Consider the following 26888-nt stretch of genomic DNA (forward strand, 5'->3'; position numbering starts at 1 on the left):
CTATAAAATGTCATGGATTGCAAAACGTTTTCGTTCTAAACAGAACATCTTCAGTGCATCCTGCCGAGTATTTTGAAACTAGCACACTGTAATAGCTATTTGTATAACAAGGGAGGAAAGTGTAACTTTTCCTCCCGAGAATGAAGTTTACTGCCCGATGCGTATAGCGGAGGGCAGTAATCATTCAAGGGAGGAAAAGGCACTTTACTCCCATGTTATACATATGGGTTTTCCACCTTCCTCAAATAACAAGTCATTTTTTCATTTTTACTTAATTTATTTATGTAACTAACCAACAAAATTTATTAGAACTAAAACAACAAGTAGGGACAATATAACTGTCAACTGTCAAATATAAGTCAAATTATTAATGTAAACATTGTTAAATCAAAATAACAATTTACTGTTTTTTACCATTCTGCAAAATACAGGATGTTTTATAAACGTTAAAATGTATAGATACTCCGTAATAGAAAATATATATTATACAGGGCGTCAATAAGTTATATTTCATGAATGAAATACCATGACGTCACTTTTACTTTTCCTCCCTAGGGAGGAAAAGTACAACTTTGCTCCCTACAATCAGGTCCGGAAAAGTATACTTTCGGTAGAGGTAGGTGGAAAATAGTGTTAACATCATCGTATATGGTTTACATAATGTAATATATTAAAATGTTATGACTACAAGTCGATGTTGATAAAGTGGAACACATGCTAAAAGGGTGCCATGGTTCCCTGCTCGAAGATGCTAGGTACTTGCCAATTCAATGGGCACAGACCAACTGAATTGGTTTTAACATTGGGCACAGTCATAACATTTTAATATATTACATTATGTAAACCATATACGATGATGTTAACACTATTTACAGTGTGCTAGTTTCAAAATACTCGGCAGGATGCACTGAAGATGTTCTGTTTAGAACGAAAACGTTTTGCAATCCATGACATTTTATAGTTTTAAATAAACGATTTTATACCAGAATACATCTCGAAGTTTTTACTTCTGTATTGGTTTTTTAAACTATGGTATACAGCCAACTATTGGGATTTTCCCATTGATTTTTTTTTTTTAAATAAAATAATACAAAAAAAGTATTTTTTCAAAGCTTTCTCCGTATATTTGAAGCGAACAACATAATATACCTTACAAGGACATGGCAACACTGGCAAATAATACTTTGTTCTGTGGTCATACGTCATAATTTGTACATTTACATTTGTAGCTATCTTCACCGACATTGAATGAAGGACAATGAATTGAATTGTCATTAGGATTTAGGAAGGAACAAACTGAACAATTTGCAGTGTGCAGGTGAATAATGGATGAGTATGAGTAATAATAAACAAAGGGAATTCTCACCTGAGATTGTAATAACAGCGTTGAGTATAAATGGAATTGTTATTCGACGTCGCAGCCTTATCTTCGTCGATTGCTTGGCCGGTTGTGATTTGTCGGAAACTGTCGGCGGTGGAATATTGACGCGCACTGTTGGCGAGTTCGTCCGCTCAGATGTCGCTGGATTCACCATTCCCTTGTTATCCTGCAACAATTTTTTCCTGTTAGAATACAATCCTTGAAGGGAATAATCAACTAATCTATTAAAACGCTTTATATTCGCTAGAGTAGGTAACATAAAAATTTGTTAGGTACCTATTGTACGACAAAATTGATATTTCGTTTTTAGATGCTTCTAAATAGAATTAAGTGAAATAATTGCAATCTAATCCTTCAATTGTAAGTATTTATTATTTCGGGAACGCCAACAAATAAGTTTTACAAAGTTTTACAACCTTGCAAAAGGTTGCAATGTTTCAAATATCATTTTAAAAATTATTTTTACAGATCCATCGTATATTCAATTAACTAAAATTATAAATTTCTAAATATCTTCTAAATTGGTTTCTCAATTTTCATGATAACGGATTCACTATTTGTTGTTGATATAAAAAGTGCTCTGAATGAACTATAGCTATGAATTTGTTTTGTTTGGTTTTCTGGTCTTGGTTTGAAACCTTTAGCCACGTAATTGTAAACTAGTTTCAAAAGTTAGGCATCACCTAAAATTATTATGCTCATTTTCACAGTAGTCGAGAAAATGAAGCATTTTGGCTCGCAATTTTTTCGTCCAGCATGGATTTACTTGAAATTTTCACAGATGGTAGGGAAGAGTCCAAGGATCATTTTCTATATCATGCTGCTGTACGCTAAAACCTTGGGGATAGTTTCCACCCCATCTCGGGGGTGGGAATTTTTTATTACATTTTAACCATGTAAATCGATGTAAAAAGTAATTTTAAGAAAAAAATGTTTTTTATATTTTCTTAGTAAAACTAATATTTTTCGAGTTATTCGTGGTTGCAAGTAACAGTTTTTCGACGGAAAGATCGACTTTTTTAGAGGGTTTTTGGAGAATAACTCGAAAAATGTGCATTAAATCAAAAAACTGTAGATATCAAAATTGTATCTTTTAGTAACGCAAACGAAACTGTTTCGGTATAATATTTTTACGACTAATACAAACCGAGATACGGCATGTTAAAGGTTAGCTTTTTTCGTCAAAAATTACATGATGGTTTTTCAAGGATACAATAAGATCTTTCAAAAAAAAAATAATAAAAAGTTTCTAGCATAAAAATTGAGCAACTTATGATCAAAAAAGAAGTCGGTACCTATTTTTCTTTACGAAAAAACAGTGAAAACAACCCCCTACCTACCCTTGTAACTAAAAATTGGTCTTCGCCTTTCTGTAATTCCTATTCAATTTATATTATCAATACACCCAAGAAGTTTGACCTATTTAAAAGGCCTAATTTTAGAAAAATTGTAGTTTAAAAAAAATTGTGATTTTTTGCAATTTTGGATTTTTTATCATTTTCTTCAAAATATCTCCGAAAATACTGGAGATACGAAATAAATGATAGACTACTAAATTGTAGCTTTTTTAATATATAAAATTTCTCTATGCATAGGTTTTCCTTATAGTGAACAGTTAGCGAGATATAGCTGTTTAAATCATCTATTTACGAACAAACATCCCCTTATTCGAGCCCTTTAAACCCACTTCGATTAAAAATTAAGGGATCTTACGGGATTTAATTTACACAGTCTTATTACTCTTCAAAAATCCTACAAAACTATTATTCAAAAAACTTTCTATTGCCCAAAATGAAGGAGCTATGTTTATAAAACTAATTTATTTTTTCGAAAAATTCGAGTAGTCCCCTTATAGAGCATTTTCAATGTACTTATATTTTATATAATACCACAGAGCCGGTTCGTATACGGGATGACTAAAAAGCTATTTGTGTGTATTTTTATATATTTGTAAATTCGTATTTTTATGTAAATATATGTTTTTGTAATTCTTTAATTCTACTTTTTTTCTGTATAGATCTATTAAATTGTCTACTTATAAAAATTGCAATGTTATTAAGGGTGGTTTTTAAGAGTTGAAATATTATGATATTATATCCTAAAGCATAAAACAATTATTATTTAACCAGTCAAAACCAAATTTTACCTATATTAAAGTTTACAATGTTTGTATATAATTTTTGACAATAAGGGTAGTTTACACCACTAAAAATAATCAACGCCCTTGAGCATAATATAGAATATGAAGTACAGGGTAAGATGATCCCAACCCCAAATTTTTATGTAAATTGATGCAAGCCGAAATGATTCTTTTAGGATAAGTATACTTTTCATATAAGTATAGCTCCAACAAGGGTGGTTTTAAGGGTTGAAATATTGTGATATTATATCTTAAAGCACAAAACAATCATTATGTAACTAATAAGAAGCAAATGTTGACAATATTAAAGTTTAAAATGTTATTTTATAATTTTTTACAATTAGGGGTGGTTTTCACCCTTAAAAAACCAAAAGCGTACAAAGGCTCAACATAGAAAATGAACTAGAGGGTGAAATGGGCCTAATTCCAAATTTGTGTACAAATGGATGCTGGACGAAAAAATTGCGAGGTTTTGCCATTTTTCCAGCTTCATTTCCTCGACTATAGTTGATTTTTTGTTGAACAAATTATCGGATTACACTAATTTTTTTATTATTTTAGATTTTTCTTTGGTATTTTCACAGTTGGACAAAGGTTTACTCAAACTTCTTTTTTGAACTTATACCGGGTGGAAGAAAATATATGTTTTTCTGATGTTAAGTTTGACACACCCCGTAGGGAGGACAAGGTATAAGTGTGGATATTCATCGAAATCGAGTTATAGTCTTATGCATTATGAACATTTTGTTTTTTGAATGTCCCTGATATCTTTAGAAACATAGAAATTAGACAATGAATATACATTTTAAATTATGATTCGAGAGTGCCCCTAGTAGCATTTAACGTGTCTTGGTTTGTTTATTTCTACTGCATCTTGAATGTAAATTTAGTATAGATGTTAATTGCTAAAATAAACAAAAAAATACAGCTATTTTGTCTTACCTGTTGTTTTAACGAGAGGAAAAAACTTTGCTTTGCCGCTGATAGCCGCTTATAAAATAAAAATTAGATTAAAAAGAATCACATTTAAAACTCTAATGGAGCTGGTGATTCAGTTTTAATATTGTAAAAATTTTATTGATAAGATAACTATTCAAATGATTCAATAATTTTCCTTTTTTTTTAAACCGCGTTATGTTATCGAGAATATCAATAGTTAATACCATTTTTTTCACGATAATATACATTACTATCTATGTATCATTTGTAGTTTTACTTAAAAAAAGTGTTATTAGATATTTTTAAATGCCTTTAAAAATTGTATTATGATATAATATATTTATTGTAATAAAATGAATCAAAGATTTTATAAACAATAAAATAAATTGGAAGATATACATCTAAGATCTAAGATATATGTTGACCTTCTCCAGAATATTAGAAATGATGAGATATCTATGTACTACTTATTGTTGTTTTTATGTTACATCGTGTAGAATAAAAAAACGTTATATTGTGGAGGCAGTAAAAAATCGAATCAGAATGATGTAATACATCTGGTGTGTTCATAACATAAAACGTATTCAAAGAACGAAAACACATTTAGAGCAAGAAATCTTTTATAGTTTTTAGCTGTATTCTGTTTAAACTACTACAAATACTTTTTCCACCTACCTCTACCGAAAGTAAACTTTTCCTGACCTGATTGTAGGGAGCAAAGTCGTACTTTTCCTCCCTATGGAGTAAAAGTAAAAGATACGTCATGTTATGTCATTGATGAAATAACTTATTGACTCCCTATGCAATATTCTATTATTTATTAGGTAATTATCTATAGGTACATTTTAAGGTTTCTTTATAGAACACCGTGTATTTTGCAGAATGGTAAAAGTAAATTGTTATTTTGATTTAACAATGTTTACATAATTTGACTTATATTTGACAGTTAACAGTTACAATTTAGCTACTTGTTAGCTTTAGCATTGTTTATATGGAGTTTCTATCCCTATATAAACAATGGTTTTAGTTCTCTTATAAATTTTGTTAGTTACATAAATAAATTATTTAAAAATGAAAATGTGACTTGTTATTTGACGAAGGTGGAAAAATCATAAGTACAACATGGGAGTAAAGTGCTTTTTCCTCCCTTGAATGATTACTTAAACTTCATTCTCGGGAGGAAAAGTAGCACTTTTCTACCTTGTTTTACAAATAGCTATAATTTTTAGTATTTCTCACATAAGTATATAATATTATACAGCGTGTCTACTTGAGTTGGAAACATATGGGAAACTTTTTTATTATTAATTTTACGAAAAAAAGTTATTCTTTATAAAAAGTTCTGCATGCCCCAAAACCTAAGATTCAATTATCAGATATCAAATTTTCTCAATATTATACGAGGTATGTCAAAAAATATGAATTTCGGCTAAGGGTAAAGTACCTTTATTTCTCTCAATATCGAAAATTCTTATTATGAAAAGTTGTTTGGAAATAAAAACCAAGCTCAAATATGTAATTACATGCTTCTAATTGGAAAAAAATATTTTCCAAATTTTTCTCAAATTTATTGATACTAACTTCGTTTTTATTCATTACACATACGATAACTCTTTTATTATTACTTTTACGAAAAAAAGGTATTCTTTATAAAAATCTCTGTATGTCCTAAGACCGAAGATTCAACCAACAGATATGACATTTTATTAATTTTATACGAGTTATGTAAAAAAATATGAATTTCACTCAAGAGTAAAGTACCTTTATTTTTCACAATATTGAAAACGGTTATTAAAAAAGTTGTTTAGATTTAAAAACTATGTGTCAATATGCAATTACATCCTTCTAATTGAAATACTGTGAAATATAAAGGTGCTATAATATTGAGCGAATTTCATATTTTTTGACACACCTCGTATAAAATTAATAAAAGTTGATATATCATGGTTGTGTCTTAGATTTTAGACCATGCAAAGTTTTTTATGAAGAATAACTTTTTTTCGTAAAATGAATAATAAACGAGTTATGATATTTGTAATAATTAAAAACGATGTTGGGTATCCATAAATTTGAGAAAAATATTTTTTTTTTCAATAAGAAGCATGTAATTGCATATTTCATCTTAGTTTTTAATTCCAAACAACTTTTTATCATAAGAATTTTCGATATTGAGAGAAATAAAGGTACTTTACCCTTAGCCGAAATTCATATTTTTTTGACATATCTCGTATAATATTGAGAAAATTTGATATCTGATAATTGAATCTTAGGTTTTGGAGCATGCAGAACTTTTTATAAAGAATAACTTTTTTTCGTAAAATTAATAATAAAAAAGTTTCCCATATGTTTCCAACTCAAGTAGACACGCTGTATATGTGTATTTGGGTCATGCCATAAGATTAACGCGAGATGGCCAAATATATGAACTACTTGGAGAAATACGTTAGGTTGAGCTGCAGTCGGAAAAATGAGAGACGTGTATAAAACAGATGCCATAATCCATTAAAAAGGAATGTTTTCAATAAATGCGTTCTATCAGTCTTCTCATACGGAGTAGAAACCTTAACTCACAAAAACATCAGCTGAATACTGATGAACGCAACGTAGAATGGAGAGATTATTGCTTGGAATAAGATTGGCGACCTCAAAAGAATTGTGACCAATTAGAAAGTAGAGGCGCAGAACAGAAGAACATGGAAATATCTGGAGGAGGCCTCTGTTCAATGTTCAATCAGGGCTGATTGATTATGCTCATTCATCGAATTAACAACATGTGCTGATGCATTATCACAATGAAGAAATCACGCGCCGCTCGGTCAAACATAGAGCAGTTTATTGCTCACTGCGTCACGCAATATTTTAGAAGTCGAAAATTATTATTTTTTTACTCTCTTGTATCTCTTAAAGTATATTTATGGAGCGTATTAAAAAAGTAAATTAAGAAAATTACAGCACTTTGCCCAGATAATGAGAAATCCGAAATATGATCCATCACATGTAATAATTCAGTGGAAAATTGAAGGAAAACGTGGTCCTGGATGACAAGCCTGGAATCCTAGCTTAAACTTCGCCAGAGGGAGAAGAGAATTGGGAATAACAGAGGAGCACATAAAACATTAGAACCCGTTGAAATGGAAGCAGAAGATCCCTCAGGATTTCAAAGCAGATAAATTCAGAAATAACACCATAAGAGAAAAAATGTATAGAAGAAACTATTATCGATGAACCGAGAAAAAACATTTGACTTAGTGTAGAAAGTCATGACATGTCAGAAAAAGTCTATCAAAGTAAATAATGAATTGGCAATCGACAGGACTTCGGAAAAGTGGGAGCTTGGGAACTTCGGAAGCTTCGAAAAAGTGGGAGAAATAGGTAGTGGCAATTAAAAGCCGTCATTAATTACCGGACCTTATAAGTTGTTTATATTGAAGTAAAAAAGGTATTTAATAATGTTTTAATGAAGAAAACTAGCACCGAATTCCAGCAGAGAAAACATAAAAATATCTCCCAAAACTTTTTCTAAATCACGACACCTTATATTTTCCTCTTCTTATTGCTTCTATAAGTACCTAATGTCGGAAAGTTGTAGGCTTTGGACCATTAATACTTAACTTTTTATATGTAAGAACGAAAATAAGCGCCTCTGATAATACTTATAAATATTTTCTAAATATTGTCCTTCGATTATATGCACCAATATAAAACCAAACTTCTGATAAGATATTAAAAGAAACACAGATATTGGTTTTACACATCCTGAATAATGAGGATATAATATTATGGTTTTGATAATTTGAAAACAAAAAATATACCTTCTTAACAGGAATATTTCCCAGATATCTTAAAAGTGGCAACAATTTCTCCAATACATAAAAAAGATACAAAAAGTGACATCCAAAACTATAGACCTATCAGCCTGTTAAATAGTATTGCTAAGATTTTTGAAGGAATTCTTTATGAGGATATATACACTCATGTTAAGAGTAAAATTAGCAAATCCCAGCATGGTTTTGTAAGTGACAAATCAACAGTAACAAATCTCTGTGTTTTTTCTGAACATATTATTAAGGCTATTGAGGCAGGGGAGCAGTTGGACGTTATCTATACTGATTGTGAAAAAGCATTTGATAAGGTCAATCACTGTATTCTTTTAAATAAACTGGTAGAGTTTGGATTCTCAAGAAAAGCTTTTAATTTATTAAAATCTTATTTGTCAGATAGGAAGAACACAGTTAAAGTAGGTAATTGCTTTTCCCACCAATTTGTGTCATCCTCGGGAGTTTCACAGGGGAGCAAACTTGGACCATTTCTCTTCATTTTATTTATTAATGACTTGCCAGACTGTATTAAATCTTGTAACAGCTTAATGTATGCCGATGATTTTAAACTTTTTAAAACCATCTCTAATAAGAAAGATGTAGTTAAATTGCAGGACGATTTAAGGTCAGTTACTAAATGGTTCAACAATTCGAAAATGACTCTTAACGTTAAAAAGTGCGCAGTAGTCTCATATACTCGAAAACTTAATAGTATTATTGAAGATTATTGTATTAATGGTGATCGAGTGGAGAGAGTGAGTGTTATGAAGGATCTTGGAGTTACATTTCAAACAAACATGAAGTTCAATACACACTTTTGTGAAATAACTAACAGAGCCTATCGTGCCTTGGGTTTTGTTATTAGAAATAGCAATAACTTCAGAATAAACACAATTATAAAACTCTATAATGCCCTGGTGAGACCACATATGGAATATGCTTCAAACATCTGGTCTCCAATTGCATTTTCAAACTCAGAAAGGATCGAAAAAGTTCAAAAACGATTTCTAAGATTTTTATACCTAAGGAAAAACAAGGAATATCCATATATGGTTTCTTACAGGGTAATGTTGGATTCGTTTCAGTTGCAGTCACTTGCCACTAGGAGAAACAGTCAGGCCATTATGTTTATATACCTAATTGTTAATAGTATTAAATACACAGACTGTGATCTAATTGAGTTTATTTACCTAAGAGTACCTAAGAGTAGGTTAAGGATAATCAACCCAGATCTATTTTATACAAGTTCTTATAGAAATATGTCACCAGTGAATAATATGTTAAAAATATGTAATGAAGTATTAAATGGATTAACTGATATAGACATATTTAATGTAAAAATCAGGGACCTTAGGACATTGCTTGCACATCAGCGCTAGGTTTAAGAGGAAACAGTAGCGATCAACAGGTAGCGAAAACGCGTTCCAAGATTGCGGCTGTAATTTTGAATATTTTTTCGAGATATTTGGCACACGTATTCGTAATATAATAAAGAATGGCGGTACAGAGCCCAATTTGAAAAATATATTAATATGTGGAAATTACTCTGTAATTAAATACAATATTAAAAAAACGAGCCTGTACCGCCATTAAGAAGAACAAAAAAATACACTTTCTTCAAATCAATTTTTTTATCCGATGCCTAGATTTTGTGTCATTTTGGAACTACTAAAATTTTTTATTTCATTAGTAGTTCCAAAATGACACAAAATCTAGGCATCTGATAAAAAAGTTTATTTGAAGAAAGTGTATTTTTTTGTTCTTCTTAATGGCGGTACAGGCTCGTTTTTTAATATTGTATTTAATTACAGAGTAATTTTAACAAATTATTATATTTTTCAAATTGGGCTCTCTACCGCCATTCTTTATTATATTACAAATACGTGTGCCAAATATCTCGAAAAAATATTCAAAGTTACAGCCGCAATCTTGGAACGCGTTTTGGCTACCTGTTGATCGCTACTGTATCACCTTAAGGGATTTCATAAAACACAAATACTCCCTTCCTTTTTCATTTACTTAGCTTATTAGTTTTAGGTTTATATTCTTAGTTAGTACTTCACTTTACATGTAACTACTATTAGTTTATAGTGTTTGTAAAGTTTTAAATAAATAAAATAAATAAAATTAACAGTCCAAGAGGCAGCGCTGAAAAATCTCTTTGAATTTACTAAAGCTAGATTTCTCACAGTTGATTACTGTGATTGTGTAGAGAAACATAGTGCGGTCTGTCAAGCGAAACGTAGAACAGGGGTTACTGAGAGGGTATCAAAGTTGATTTCCTACGAAGGTAATTAAATCCATTTATTAAGGCTGAAAATCAGTACACACATTCTAAATTAAATATAAATAAAAGTTATTATAGTCGGTCAGCTGTATGACGGGACAGAGCCGGTCGGTCGGACCCAGTGAATGTACAGGGTTGTTCACTATATTTTGACCCCCTTGTAAACTTCTATATTTACAGAATTAGAAAAAATGTAAACTACAAAAGTTATTTGATTTTTAAATTATAATTTTTTGACATATATATCGTACTAGTGACGTCATCCATTTGGGGGTGATGACTTAATCGACTATTTTTTTTAAATAGGAATAGGGGTCGAATGGTAGTTCATTTGAAAGGATATTCAATTTCCTATTCAGTAATATAAACACTAACATAATTAATTATACAGGGTACCCAAAATAATTTTTTTATTTAAATTAATTGTTTAATTAATAATTCAAAAAATTTTTTTGGACACACTGTATAAATAATGATCATAATGTTTATAGTACTGTATAGAGAATTGAATAACCTTTCAAATGAGCTAGCACACGACCCCTATTCTTATTAAAAAAAAATACTCGATTACGTCATCACGCCCAGATGGATGACGTTACTAGTACGATATATACGTCAAAAAATTTTAATTAAAAAAGCGAATAACTTTTGTATTTTACATTTTTTTCTAATTCTGTAAATAAAGCAGTTTACAAGGGGGTCAAAATACAGTGAATAACCGTGTACATTCATTGGGGCCGACCGACCGGCTCTGTCCCGTCATACAGCTGACCGACTATAATAACTTTTATTTATATTCAATTTAGAATGTGTGTACTGATTTTCGGCCTTAGTAAATGGATTTAATTACCTTCGTAGGAAAGCTTTGATACCCTCTCAGTAACCCCTGTTCTACGTTTCGCTTGACCGACCGCAGTATGTTTCTCTACACAATCACAGTAATCAGCTGTGAAAAATTTAGCTTTAGTAAATCCAAAGAGATTTTTCAGCGCTGCCTCTCCGTCTATAATAAATTACATCACTTATATTATCAAGTATTACAGCAAAACAGAAAATCTTTTAGTACGTCCACTCACAGTATAGTATAGTAAGTATAGTAAATACAGTATAAGTAAGCATCTTTTGGAATGAAACAGAAATATTCTATTAAGTGACTATATGAAGTGACCTATAAAGTGACCATACAGTTATACTGCTCATTTTAGAAGTATTTAAACTGTAGTCAACATCATACCATATTAGGTATATTGTACTTATCTTATCTGTTATTGCTCGGTGACTAAATTTCACCTGCAATGATTTAAAGTCATACATACTACTGCCTGAGCCCAGCGCCGGCGAGAACATCTAGACATTTTTAAAAATGTTTATAGGCCACAGGTCGACTCAGCCTGAATAAAATGAGTACCTACCTTCGGTAAAACCAGGGGTAATAATAGGCGGTTGAAGCGTAGCACTGGCCCTGTTACCTTCCTTGTATTGAGACCGTGCAAGTTCGGAAAAGCGACACCTGGTTTCATAGCTCAGCAATATTTTTAGCACTTTTAATCATATTGGCCAATTATATTAGTCCTGGTTGCTGGACAACTGTCAAGGCCATAGCCCAAAAATATTATAAGAAGAAAAAGTAATATTAAGGTTATGTTATTAAAAGGTAAACAATTGTATATAATAAATAAAATTCATTATTAAAATGCACTACTACAAGCAAAATACAATTAATTAAATTTAATTTTATATAATAATTGCATATCATATCAATATTGTGGAGCAACATGAACATATAATTTTTCTTCTTCATTGACAGTAGATATGAAATATACGTCAATTGACAATGGATTATTTAAGAAAGTTGCAAGATTTCTCCACTATTCGTGCACAATCGTTTCTCGTATTCCCTCCAAGTACTTGCACACGGCGAATACCGTGTCCCTAGATACAGCAGACTACCATGCTATAATCCCAAAGCCGCGTTAGCGGTATAAAACGGAAGACTATTAGGCCGATGCCACATTATGCGTTTTGACCGGATGCGTTGAAAACGCATCCGTTTCCAACGCAACCGGATCGACCTGTCACACTATGCGTTTAGTCTGGTGCAGTTTGTAAGCGCGTACCAATGACTCAAAACGCATCCGTTTCCAACGCAACCGGACCGATCTGTCACACTATGCGTTTTCACCGGATGCGGCGGAAACGCATCCGGTCAAAACGCATAATGTGGCATCGGCCTTAGGTTTGTTCTAGCATCAGTTTCAAACGGTTTGAAACCATCAGCGAATAGTGGACCAGCGCGAGTAGAGGGGATAGCACTGGTGACTGTAGTATGTTCTCTCACTGATCAACTGTTTTCTGACGGTTTCTGACTAGTTTGACTGTTTGCTAGAACAAACCTATAATTATATTATTTTTCTATCCTCATACTATAATATGTCAATTATGATGTCACTACCTGTATCATAATGAACTTCATTATGATACAGATTTTCATTAAGGCTATGGGTACATAATTCACAAATATTTTACGTGTATCCCTACTTTTTCTGTCTTTACACGGCCAATTACGTGTAGTAAAATTCACACTGTAAACATTACTAGAATGTCATTCTACTTGAAAATGTCATCATTAATTTAAAGAGATGGCTTTTGAATGTTCTTGGATAACTGTTATTTTTATAATTGCAAATTATTAATTCAGTTAATAAATGTGATGATTTTTTCACTAACTATGTATTCAGTGATTGTAATAATTTATTTGTACAACAAAAACTAATACTCAATCGAGAAAAGAGGAAAAGTGTTAAAGTGATTTTTTAATAATATATTGTTATGGAACGCTTACAATTTTGAACATTTTTAACAAGAAAATACTTGGGTCACAGAATATCCTGATGTATTCTCTGCTTAGATCTTCCACAAATAATACACAATAAATAACTTTTTATTAAGTTCACGTCTTAAATCAATTACTTATCAAATAGACTAATATATCAATATTATATATATCAATAATATTTAATCAATTACTCAAAATATTCCCGATGCAATGTCAAATATTTAAAATTGTCACTGATTGTCAGTGTCTGACTGACAATATATGTTGACAATATTATATTCGGCTGAGTGCGTTGTAAGACAAAGATAGATTTGGAAAATATTACCACGGCATTGTGTTCATTTTTTTCGAATCCTGAAAAAACCAATAAATATTTTTGAAAAATTTAAACGCAGAATGAAAAACTAAATTATTACCGAGGGCCGAAAGTCCCTTAGAATAAATAAAAAGTTAATTTTGAATGAGATATTTGAAATTAAAAATCACACTAAATTTTCTTAGTTTTTCACCCCTGTAACTTATTAAAATAAACATTACAGAAGTTCTCAGGGACTTTCGGCCCTCGCTAATAACGTAATCTTTCATTCTGCGTTTAAATTTTTCAAAAATACTTATTAGTTTTTTCAGGATTCGAAAAAAATGAATCCCCATTTGAATAGCATTGCAGCCGAAAATACGTACCGATCCTCTTAAGATACAGATTTTTAACCAATAGAATCGCGATATGGCATTCGCGATAAAGGTGGTACACGCGCAGTGACTAATAGCGAGTCAAATACATACGCTTTGACAGTTCTCAATATGTAAACAAACCGTCAAACTGACAAACTACTGAATTTATTTGTGTTACAAAATTAATAAACTTGAATATATTTTTTGTTGTAAATGATAATAGAAAAAATAGTGTATACAACTTGCATTTAATTATTATTATGAAGCTCGTACTCTATACGAAACTCGCCGCATACGGCTCGTTTCGTAACCCTTTGAATATATTTTTTGTTGTAAATGATCATAGAAAAAATAGTGTATACAACTTACATTTAATTATTATTATGAAGCTCGTACTCTATACGAAACTCGCCGCATACGGCTCGTTTCGTAACCCTCATACTCACTTCATAATGACCATCATTAAATGCTCGTTGCATAATATCTAGTGATGTAACGAATGTCATTTTTTGAACATTCGCGAATAGGAATGCGAATGCGCACATTCGCGAACATCTGCTACCGACATTCGCGAATGCGGATGCGAATGCGAATATTCAGTTTTTTTAAATTTCGTTTGTATTTTTGTAATGTTTTCTAAAGTTATAATGAGAATTTAATTTATATTTAGTTTAAATCAATCTAAATCTTAAGCTTTATTACATAATAACAAATAATAAAATAACGTGAAGGTTGATAATGTGATCATACGAGGTTAACTTAAATTTTCTTATAAAAAAGTTAGAATGTGAATAGATTTTGATTTTATTAACCTAATATTATCCTCAAATTATTTTTTTTCTGATGTTCATATTCGCAAAACATTAGCACAAATCTCGCGAATACGATTGCGAATGCGAATATGCAAAAATATGCGAATATTCCCGAATACGAACGCGTATACGAATATTCGTTACATCACTTAATATACTATTAAATATTAGAAAAATGCATTTGATCTCTATATTACAATTGTTCAAAATGGCGCGGAGAGGTACCGTTTTGTAATAGTTATTTATGATATAAGTGTTAAAAGTACACGTTTAAGGCACGCATGTGAAAGTTTGCAGAATGAGCGATAGCGAGTTCTGCAATTCACACGAGTGCCTTAAAAATGTACTTTTTAACACGCATATCATACAATATTTTTTCTACAAACGGAATTACAGGGCAATATCTACAAAAACTTTTACTTGAACTTGACTGACCTTCCATTTTTATATTTTTTTGACATTACATCAAAATTGCCTATACGCTGTGAGCTCGTACGTAGAGGGGATATTTACAAATTCGCGAGCGCCAATAGTGGCAAGTCTGTAAACGTTTACCGGAAATTTGACATAAATGTCAAAGTGATTAATTTAAAATTAAAATTAAAAACATTAATTATAAAAAATATTAGTTGGTCAAAGCTGTGGTATATATTTTTACCTTAAATATACTTACGTTTTAAATACTGAATTTAAGTTTTTTTAATGTTCCGTAATATGTAATTATAAATTAATATATTATTCTTGGCGCCATCTACACGATAATTGTGAAAGTATTCGAAGTAAGAAATTCATATTTTATCAATAGAACGTCAAAATGATTAGAAAAATCTTAAAAAAATCGATTACAATTTAATTACTTTTTTGCGTTGTAAATATTAAGCGATAACAATTAAATAATAAATTTAAAAATTACCGGTGAAAGTTGAATTAGTAATCCGCTAAGAGCGCCACCAGCGAAGCTCAGAGCGTATACAGTCAATACGAACTGCAGTGCCTTAAAAATATTTTAAAGCGCTAGTGCTTTAAAGTAGCATTTTTAACGCTCGTATGGAGTGCTAAAAATTGCATTTTTTAACACGGTTGTAGAAAAAATTATTTTAAATGGGATAATATGCCAATAAATCCATAATTTTTTGAAAGAGTGTTTGTCCTTTTATCTACTTACTATGTTCGTATATTTTTATCCGATTCTCTCACACCTTTTATAATGGATATCATATTTAATGATAGATAGTGTCAGAAAATTATGTAATAATTTTGAAATCGGTTGAAATGGCATTTGTTTTTTATTGGCTTGTCAAAATAATGAAGTCGAAGTTTTTCTGACATTTCAATAGGTATGTGGTATGCAATCCATAATTTAAAGGCTCTTGTATCAGTGAGCCGGCTTCTAGAGACAGGAATTTTTCTTTCACTGGGAATTAAAAAATATTGTTTAAAAAAAATACTGTGCACAGTAACACAATTGGAAATGAAAATTAAACTACTGGATGTGTAATACCAGAACTTTCAAATGAACTATTAGTTATATTATGTTCGTATTTAACATAATTCTACAAAATGGTCCATTTTGAACGACCATCTACCTAAAACATCAGATAATCAATGCAAAGGTACAAAGTTGATTTATCAAAATATTTTTTAATTTACATATTGTGGTTCAGAAAATGGCTTAGGGGGACTTTGTGGAGACACATTGTTTAGAAACAATGTTAGGCAGTAGATCCCTGAAAATAGACAGTAGGAAAACTGCACAGAGTCATTGATCAAAGCACGCACTGGGTTGCCAGTCGTATCCTGAAGGAATGAAACAAAAATTCGACAATTGGATCGATTAGATAAGATTGAAGCAGTATTGGAGGAAAAAATAAGCCTTACTGCCGAGAAAAAAAATTTGGGATATTGCCCAATTGTTTATTCTATGTTATGAAAAAAGGACTTGGTGCAACATACAAGCGATTTGCACTTACCAACAGTGAATCAGTTTCTATAACCTCATCTTGTTGCACTTTCCCAAAAACTGCACCATTAGTTTTTTTCTCATTATCACTTGGTTCTACTGAAACTTGATGAATTTCTATTGTGCACATTTTGACACATCACTGTTCAACATTTTACCAACATTGCACTAATTTCAGGCTAAAACTATTTGCTTTTAGGTAAACAAATATCCAGTTTGCGTCTACTGATTAAAATTTATCAGTTATTGACTGATGCCTGATGAATGTACTTAACACACATATCTTAACGAAATCATCTTATCTCTATAATCAAGCGATTATTTAAAATCTTTAGAGAATATAGATTATTATGGTTTGAAGTTTATTTAAATTACTTGTATAGGAACGTGTCAAGTAGATTGTCCTTGCTCTATTCTTAAGAAATATTAAAATAACGAAATTCCCATTTTTTATAAAATTAAATTTGATATATAATAAAGGTGTAGCAGATCTAGTTTGCCTATTAAAGTTTCATACTAGTGCAATAAAAAAATACTAAGGCATATTAATATAAAATTAATGAATAAAACATAAAGAAATGCCACATAGTTGAAAGATCAACTTCTAGAGATCCTTTAAAGTGAGGTTTCTACAATACTCGATTTTACTCCATATAGATTATCCAGAAATCTTCCCTCCAAGAATCTTCCATTAGGTAGCTGTTATGTTACGTTACTTCTATGGTTTTTTCCCTAGTTCTTTTCATAATGGTTAACTTTTGCTAAAGACTAGACTAATTTAATAATTAACATCTCTGCTGTCTAAGTTGGTGTTAAAGCTAGCTAATCTTTCCTAAGGATATTTATGACAAACTGTGTGTTAAAATGCAATTAATGTGACCTTGTGTATTTTAATTTAGGCAACACCTTGGCCACCCTCATGTTTATTACGCATATGACGTTTTTGGAGCCGCTAGGGTCATCCAGAGCATTATACAGTCTTGGATTTACGATGCTGATATAAACCGCAGTACAGTAGATATTGAAATAGGTAGTATACAGGTAGTTCAATCGAAGTTGAACTCTTTAGATTTTTGTTGAGAACTATTGGTCAGTGGACAAACAATCTGTTCTAACTTTTTGATAATGTTGTTCTGAAGCTATTTCCTTGTGGCATTTTTATAATCATTATTGGCTAATATATTTATGGAGGATTTCGAAACTAATATCATTTCTAAACAAAATTTAAATCCCACAGTATGGTGGAGATATGTAGATGATTTGTGATATGTAGATAGATGTGTTTTCAATATATGAGACTCAAGTGCATAGAAAACTCTCACACACCAACAGATATCTCAATTACAAATCAAATCACAACATCAACCTTAAAAAGGGAATCATTAAATCCTTATATGATAGAGCGTAAATTACTTGTTCTAACGAAATATTTTTAGATGAAAAACAATTGTTAACAACTGTTTTATTAAAAAATGATTATCCTTTATCGTTTATAAATAAAGAATTGTCAAGATTGGATCGAATGGAACAGAACAACTTAGAACGGGATCCTACAAGATTCACAAGAAATAATACGAGGAAAATAACAACACCACATATAAAAGGACTATCCAAGAAACTTAAAACAATAGGAAATAAATTCAACATTTCAACAACATTCAAAACAACAAACACATTGAGATCTATTCTATCTAAAACTAAACCTAACAATGAACAAGAAAGAACAAAGAATTGCATTTATAAAATACCTTGCGAATGCGAACAATTTTATTTAGGTGAAACATCAAGACCATTAAACGTTAGAATAAGTGAACATCAGACTTATATTAAAAATAGAGAATTTGATAGATCTCAAATATATCAAAACGCATGGGATAATGAACATAGAGTTCAGTGAAGAGATTCAAGTATAGTCCTGAAAGAATCAGATAGTAAAAAGAGAAAAATCAAAGAAGTGGCTCTAATTATGCTAAATGAAACCAATTGTGTCGCAAATTCCTCGGTAAAATGCAGTAGGATGTGGATACCCAAACTGAAAGAGGAAGTCAATAAAAAGAAAATACCACGATTAGTAAGTCAATAACACATCGAGTTAGTACAAATTTTATATTTTAGTATTACTTATTGTATATCTATGTATTATTAATATTATTTATAATTTAAACATATTAAAATCAGAATTTGGTATTAGTTTTTTGAAAGTAAATTAAATATAAGACCAAATAATTACGATGTCGGGATAGTATCACGAGGTTTTTTCCTGGTTTTCCCTCATGATTTACTATACTAGCGCGAGAATTTTACTGTCATCGTTGCATTTGGTGTCTTTTTAAAGACAGATCACATGCTATGATTTTTTGTGACGGATATTCTTGAGTTGGGATTGATTTCATGTAATCGAATGAACTATCTTTTAGTAAAGTCGTCCCAGGAACGCAACTCATAAATAATGGCGATATCATTTTAAAGCCTTCTACTTTAAAATGTATAATATACGTCTGCCAATATAAATGAGTCAGATTAAATAAATTATTAGAAGAATTTTTTTACTTAGCAACAACATTTTTGTTTATTTTAGTAGTATTTTGTATTTTGACAACGAAACCCGATTTGGGCTTCGAAACGTTAATAAAATCATTTTTTTGATAAAATTGTGGCTTATTTCCTATTAAAAATAGTTAACTTTTTGATATTCTTTCACATATATGTAGATTTCGTTATAGGGATTTAGTTTCTCATACAAGAACTTTGATCATAACATAGGCACGGTTCAGAAGGGTTTTTACTTGGTAGTACTTCCATTTGAGTGCATTTCGCGTATCAGACCTAGATTCTTTCCACTGGAATTTCGACCTACGACCAGATTTGCCCATCGTGTCCAAGTAGAGGTCGCACAATATAAACCTAGACCAAACCTTAAGGCTAACGATTTTTCTAATGGTTGTAATTTTTAAATTCGAGACTGTATACATAAGATCCGTTATAAAGAAGAATATGTTTCTGTAGAGACGGTGTTAAAAAAATTAAAAGAACATACGAAGTTTCCAGCGTAAGTCTCTGAAGAGTTTTCCAATTGATTGAGTTTAGGTTCAAAATGGAATACAATTCAAAAGCCTTAAGTGAAAGAGCTAGTGTGCACAAAAGGATTAAGCCTTTTAGAAACTACAACAATTTTAAAAACGAACACGTATCTTTTGTTTATTTAGATTTAGATGGAACGTAGATTTTTGCTAGAAGTAGAATAAAACGGATTTGGCCGGCGGAGAGTATAAAATTAATAAAATGCACCAATACTGAGGGAAAGACATTATATTGCATGCGGACGGAAACATTGAATACGCAGATGTTTGTAAAATGGGTCAAATAGTTAATAATTACTAAATAGTTAGTAATTTTGGCAATTTTTGCAAAGTTAGCAAAAAACAGAAAAATTACCGAATAAAATCTCTAGCCAGTTGTGTCTGAGTTTAGCGAACCGACTATAATAGCATGTTTCCAATTGAAACATCTATTATAATTTTGGATACTGCCCAATGTTAATCGGAAATTTTAAATAAGCAACCAACAAATTCCTGGAAGTACATAAAATAAAAGAATGGTTAACAAATGAAAATATTTCATTTCCTCAGGATTTTCTTAAGCTGAAATTACTACAGTTAGCCAAAAGGAATGCAAAACTAAAAATATTTATAGTAGATGAGATTATACATAGTGTTAGACATAACGTGTTAAGACTGCCTCCTTACCATTTATATTCTAGATCTCCAAGTGGAAAAAGGTAGCAAATTATTATCGGTGACACAGAAGTAATAAAAATAATCATGAAATGGACACCTCTGGGACCAAGAAAAAGAGGAAGACTCAGGATAAGATGGTGGAACCTGATTCTTTCTCCTTCCTGTTGGGTCACATTTTGATGTATTTTCCTGTACTTTGAGGATGATGGCTCGAGTTTGACCGAAACGCACCCAATAAAGATTTTAATATTTAACTTTTTAATACATTATGTGGTACCTTCTTAGAGTTGAGTACTTTGTTTTTCGTATTATTTTATTTGATAATATATATGCAAAACATACCATAAAATAAGAAAAGTGTGAAACATATCAGTTTTCATGCAACATTATTTATAGAACTTGTCTTAGAGATATTAACTAAAAGATTTTACAATACAGTATTATTTGTGAAGTACAGACCTCTTCAATAACCGCATTTTCCTTGGTTTCTGTGGCAGCCATAACGAATTTTCCACAAAACTATTTCAAATCCATTTAATTCACTGTAACACTATCCTCTACTATAAATCCGAACATTTCCTTCTTGTAACGAACGCACAAATGGCCAATTAGCAACACTGCTAGAGTAGTTGTTGTATAGAGGATGTATACATTTAAACTCTTATGAAGGGTTAAATATAAAATTATTTGTTTGGATCGTTTCGATTCTGTAACAGGCACAAGGCATAAGGTAGAGGATCGAAAAGAGGACAGTGCGTGTGCTGGTCCTATTTGTTAATTCATAGTGTTTAGCTGTTTATCACCTAGATACGAAAAGTTTGATTCCATTAGTTTGAACTCCATTATCTATTTCTTTATAAATACCTCACGTTGTCGTTTGTGGGTTGTTTTATTGATATGGCTATTTAAAGATTTTTCTAATACCAAGGTAATATACAGGGTGTTTCATTAATAATTGTCCATATATTAACTGGAGAAACCTTAGCACAAAATACGAAGATTTAACCTAAAACGCTTAAATAAAATGTTGTTCCTTACTGAGTTACAGGGTGTTTTATCTAAAAATTAAAAAATTATTTTTGCTCAGCATTTTAAAAATATTCGACGTATCCTTTTCATACTTGGCAGGAAGTATAGGTACTGTACAATCTACTAAATTATGTTAAACAAACGTTTGTGGCTATTAACAGAGGCGTATGACGGGGGAAAGTGAATGGTTCTTTCCAAATTCTACGCCACTGGCGAAATTGCTATTTTAGTTCAATTTTTGGATTCTACAATACTTTCTATGAAAATAATATACTCTTCATTCGTAACGATAAAGTCATTAGTTTTCGAGATCTTTGAAGTTAAAAATGAAACGACACGGTTATTTTGATTAATGTATTGTGTCGCTTAATTTTTAATTTCAAATATATCGAAAACTAATCGTTTTATCGTAATGAGGAGTATATTATTTACATAAAAAGTATTGCAAAATCAAAAAATTACACTAACATAGCAATTTCGTCAGTGGCGTAGAATTTGGGAAGGGTCAACCAGTCACTATCCCCTGTCGTACGCCTCTGGTAGTAGCTAGAAACGTTTATTTATCTTAATTTAGTAGGGTGTACAATACCTACACTTTCTGCCAAGTATGATAAGGATACGCCAAATACTTTTAAAATACTGGGTAAAAATAATTTTTAAATTTTAATCATATGAATCATAATAAATTAATCAAAATAATTGTGCCATTTCATATTTAACTTCAAATATCTCGAAAACAAATGACTTTCTCGTTACCAATGAATAGTGTATTATTTACGTAGAAAGTATTGGAGAATCTAAAAATGGCACTAAAATAGCAATTCCTCCAGTGGCGTAGAATTTGAGAAGGGTCAACCATTCACCATCCCCTGTCGTACGCCTCTGGTAGTAGCTACAAACGTTTGTTTATCATAATTTAGTAGGGTGTCTAGTATTCGCACTTTCTGCCAAGTATGAAACGGATACCTCGAATAGTTTTAAAATTTCGATACCTCGAATAGCTGAGCAAAAATAGTTTTTATTATTTTAGATAAAACACCCTGTAACTCAGTGAGGAACCACATTAGATTTAAGTGTTTTAGGTTAAATCTTCGTATTTTGTGCTAAGGTTTCTCCAGTTACTATATGGACAATTATTAATGAAACACCCTGTATTCGCTATTTTTTATGTCGAAATATCAAAAAAAATTACTAAATTTTTAATTACTTATAATTATTAGCTAAACGTAAGTGTCCATAAAGCAGTGGAAGACATCGAAGTTCCACAAATATTAATAAAAGTAGTCAAAGCACAAGAATAACGAGTAGCTATCAAAACAGGAAATAGAATATGCAGTTCATTTAAGACGACAAAGGGACTACTACAGGGCTGCTCCACATCCCCTATCGTGTTTAAAAGATGCCTGGAAAAAAATCTGAAACCATGGAAAAGAAAGTGCGAAGGAATGAGCATACCAGTAAGGAACGAATATCTATATATCCTAAATTTTGCTAACGATCAAATAGTGATCGCACAGTCGCACAAGACGAAGACGACGTCTGTTTTATAATGAGAAAACTGGAACAGGAATATACAAAGAATGGGATGGAAATAAACCTAAAGAAAACTGAATACCTAACAACGGAGAATACAGAAATAAAACAACTGGAAATAGACGATGGTAAAAAAATCAAACGAACAGACAAGTACAAATATTTTGGGTTTCATAATATCAAACAAAGAAACAACTTAAGAAGATATAATAAATAGACTAGGACAAACAAAAGACTGCAGAGAAAAATTGAACCAGGTACTGTGGGATAAGAAGATCAGTATAAAAACAAAAAATAAGAATATATATTACCATGACAAGGAGTATCTTCACTTATGGATGTGAAAATTCGACAATAAATCTTTTTCTTAAAGTGCCTACCCAAGTGACACAATAAAAACCTTTTAGTTTTATTTAAGGTTTATAAAGGTTTTATTGTGGTAAATAAGAAGATAATGGTTTTAAAGTTACCTTGTAGATATACTGCCAGAACTTTAAAACTGTTAAGAATTTGTCACTATTTTTAAAGTATCAAATAAGAGCATCAAATAAGACTAATTAATCTTAATAGGTAATTTGTCTTATTGTAGTTTTGAAATGGTTTATTCTCAGTCCACTTTAAAACCAATCGGTTTTATAAAGAACTTTCGAACTGTTTGGTTTTATTAGATTCTAGTTTGTTACCTTTTAGTTTTATTGCAGTTATAAAGATTCTCATAATATAACTAATAAAACCTATTATTAAAACTACTTGATCTCAATATTATTATGTCAGTAAAATATATGCCTTAAAGCTATTATTTAGTTTTCTTTAAAGTTGCTTTCTTAAAAGCAATTAGTAGCCTATATTAAAACAAACGCCCTTAACTGAATCAATTTGGTTATCGTAAATACTAAACTATGCTTCATGTTAGAAACAATAAAACTAAACTCATCCATTCTCTTTCATGTCCAAAATGGTCGTTCATTTGTACTTAAAATATAAACGAACTGGTCATTTTAAAAGAAAAATACAACACACATAGCGCTACGACGCCTCGATTTTAGGTTAGATTCTCATTAAAACCGAGTGGCATTATTGACAGCAGCATTAAAACTAAACGGTTTTAATTCCAAGGCAACCTTGCTTTTATGAAGATGCTTTTGGAAAGGTATAAAATAAAACCATTGATATTAACAATTCTCTGTCGATAGACCAAATAGTTGTATTTGGATTTCGGCCATATTGCTTTCTGGAGATGTGAAAGCCATGATAGATTACAATATAATGCTTACATAAAAATTATAAATAAGCGTCTTAAAGACATAAATTCGATTTATTTTATCATTAAAACATTAAAATTGTAGATAAAATTATTTTTCTTTCAAACTAATATTTTTCGGATTTAAATGTTGTATTATTTTTATTTTTTATTCGCCAAAAATCAGAAATTTTAGGACGCGTGAATTATTTAGACCAATTTTTGTTAACATTATCAATAAAGTTGGGTGCGCAAATGTTTTTCTACCTTGACACTCCGAAATATCCAAGTACTTATTATTATTTTATGGTTACAAATACGTATCTACCTATAATAGCACATGTAAAAATTTGTTGGCCTATATGGAGTATATTGGTTTAAAGAATCATTTATTATGGTAAATTTCCTTTTCTTTAAAAGTCTCCATTTAAGAAACCTCTTTAAGGATGCTAGAAAAGTGCCTGCACTTAAAATGTCTTTTAACATGGTTTTAAAAGCATCTTCACAACAGCTTTAAAACCAGTTGCTTAAGAAAACAAAGTTTTTAGAAGGTTTTTATTTTTGGTATTATTGAGCTCTTTCAGAGTGGGCCCTTTTATGCTGAAAGCGGTTTCATTGCAACCTTAAGGTTTACTTAATAAACCCGTTCGGTGCTACTTCGGTATCCGTTCCGGATGTTGGCGATCATCATGGCTATCTTGACTTTGTTTACCGCAGCGCGGAACAGCTCAGTGGTAGTCGTGTTATAGCACTTTCGTAAATATTGAAGCCAGGAAATGCGTATTCTTCCCGGTCCTATTTTCCATTTACCTTCCCTTGAATAATCAGTTGGAGAAGGCCGTAACGTTCTTGATTTCTCATTACATGTCCTAGATACTCTAATTTTTAGTTTTGATGGGTATGAGAATTTCACACTCTTTTCCCATAGTACGCAGGACTTCCACATTAGTAATTCGGTCAACCCAGGATATACATAAGATGCGCCTATAACACCACATTTCGAAAGCTTTGAGGAGATTCATAGATGCAACAGTTAGTGTACACGGTTCCATTCCGTAGAGCAGAACTGTGAATATATAGCATTTCAACAGGCGGTAAGTATTTTGTTTTTAATAATATGTCTCGACTGTTGAAAATGGGTCTTATTCTAACGTATGCAACGACAATAAATAAGAAAACCAAAAAAAAATAAATAAGATCAACAGAGATGGAATTCCTAACGAGAAGTTGCAGATTAACAAAAATAGATAGAACAAAACTATCGTAGAGATTAAGAAGAGAATGGGGATAAACTTAGATTAGACTACATCGAACAGAAGAAATTAGCCTGGTACGGACATGTCAGAAGAGCCAAAATCGTTGGCTAAATAGAATAACAGAGTGGAGCCCGATAGGAAGAAGGAAGAGAAGCAGACCCCGAAGATCTTTCAGAGACGAAGTAGACAAAGCAATAGAAAAAAGAAAGCTACAATTGTTTTTAATGTTTTGAACGTAATGAAACTTTAAAAATATGTGAATAGGATACATTATACAAGGTGATTCAAAACTCGAAATTAAAAATTTCTTAAATGGATCACCCTGTATATTATGACGTTATTAGGAAGAACTTTGATTGTTCTTTAAGTTGTGTTAAATACTTCATATACCTAAATCTAACAGTTATTGAGATATTTACTTTTATATACTTGTATTATAGCTTTGATTACTATTGAATAGTAGGAAATTATAGTTTGTTAGATTCACTAGAATTTTTCAGAAGATCATATTACTTAGTGTTCTTAGTCTTAAAATGTTTACTATAATAATCATATGCTTTTTCGTATTCTCTGGTAATAGTTGAAGCTCAAGAACACAGGAAATGTTCGTGTCACGAGACCAGTATCATCTATCTTCTATTGTATGTAATGAAACTACATATTATACTTTCATCATTTTAATATTGCTGTGCTCCAAGATGTCATCTCAAATTGGAATTTCAAATTGGAACGCAGTCAGCAAACGTTAGAAATTCGGAACACACTCCTGGCCTGCCGAACCGTCACTAGCTGAGAAGAGATTGGATTGACAGACGTCGTCATTTATGAAATGTCAAGCATTTATGAAACTTTTATTTTCACTTATTTGTAGAAATAATCATAGATTGGGAATATTGACATTAAATGTCGTTTCTTTATTCTAGGTAAATATTGTAAATGTTGTATTAAAACATGTTTTAATAAAATACTTTATTCTAGAGCAACACAGCTGTCCTTATTCCTATAAATATCATTACAAAACGACATTACTAGTCAAAAAAATGGAGAAATTAAAGTTCCAGTTTACAATACAGGGATCCGCAGATGGAAAAACGAATGAAATATGTATAACAGCAATTGAAACTCCAGATGGACGTGTTTTTGAGCTCCCAGAAGAATTCAAGCAGGTAAATAAACATACATACCTAGCGAAATCTAATGTATTTATGAAAGTAAAAAATTCTTTGAAAAAAAGAGGTCAAAAAAGAA

At 31.0% G+C, this 26888-nt stretch overlaps 1 protein-coding gene across 5 annotated transcripts in view; it reads right to left on the reverse strand.

Moving 5' to 3' along the window:
- LOC114325453 (phospholipid phosphatase homolog 1.2 homolog) overlaps positions 1–26888 on the reverse strand; it is a 151266-nt gene that overhangs the window by 40975 nt on the left and 83403 nt on the right. For 2 of the 5 annotated variants that reach the window (XM_028273532.2, XM_028273531.2), the window contains exon 2: positions 1367–1547. In XM_028273532.2, coding sequence (XP_028129333.2) covers positions 1367–1547 — 181 coding nt within the window. Of the gene's footprint in view, positions 1–1366; positions 1548–4463; positions 4580–16855; positions 17094–21041; positions 21164–26888 lie in introns of those variants that run through there. The other 3 variants (XM_028273533.2, XM_028273530.2, XM_028273534.2) reach the window with 3 other exon arrangements.

The sequence above is a fragment of the Diabrotica virgifera genome, chromosome 1, assembly GCF_917563875.1.
Source record: "Diabrotica virgifera virgifera chromosome 1, PGI_DIABVI_V3a".
Lineage (NCBI taxonomy): Eukaryota > Metazoa > Arthropoda > Insecta > Coleoptera > Chrysomelidae > Diabrotica > Diabrotica virgifera.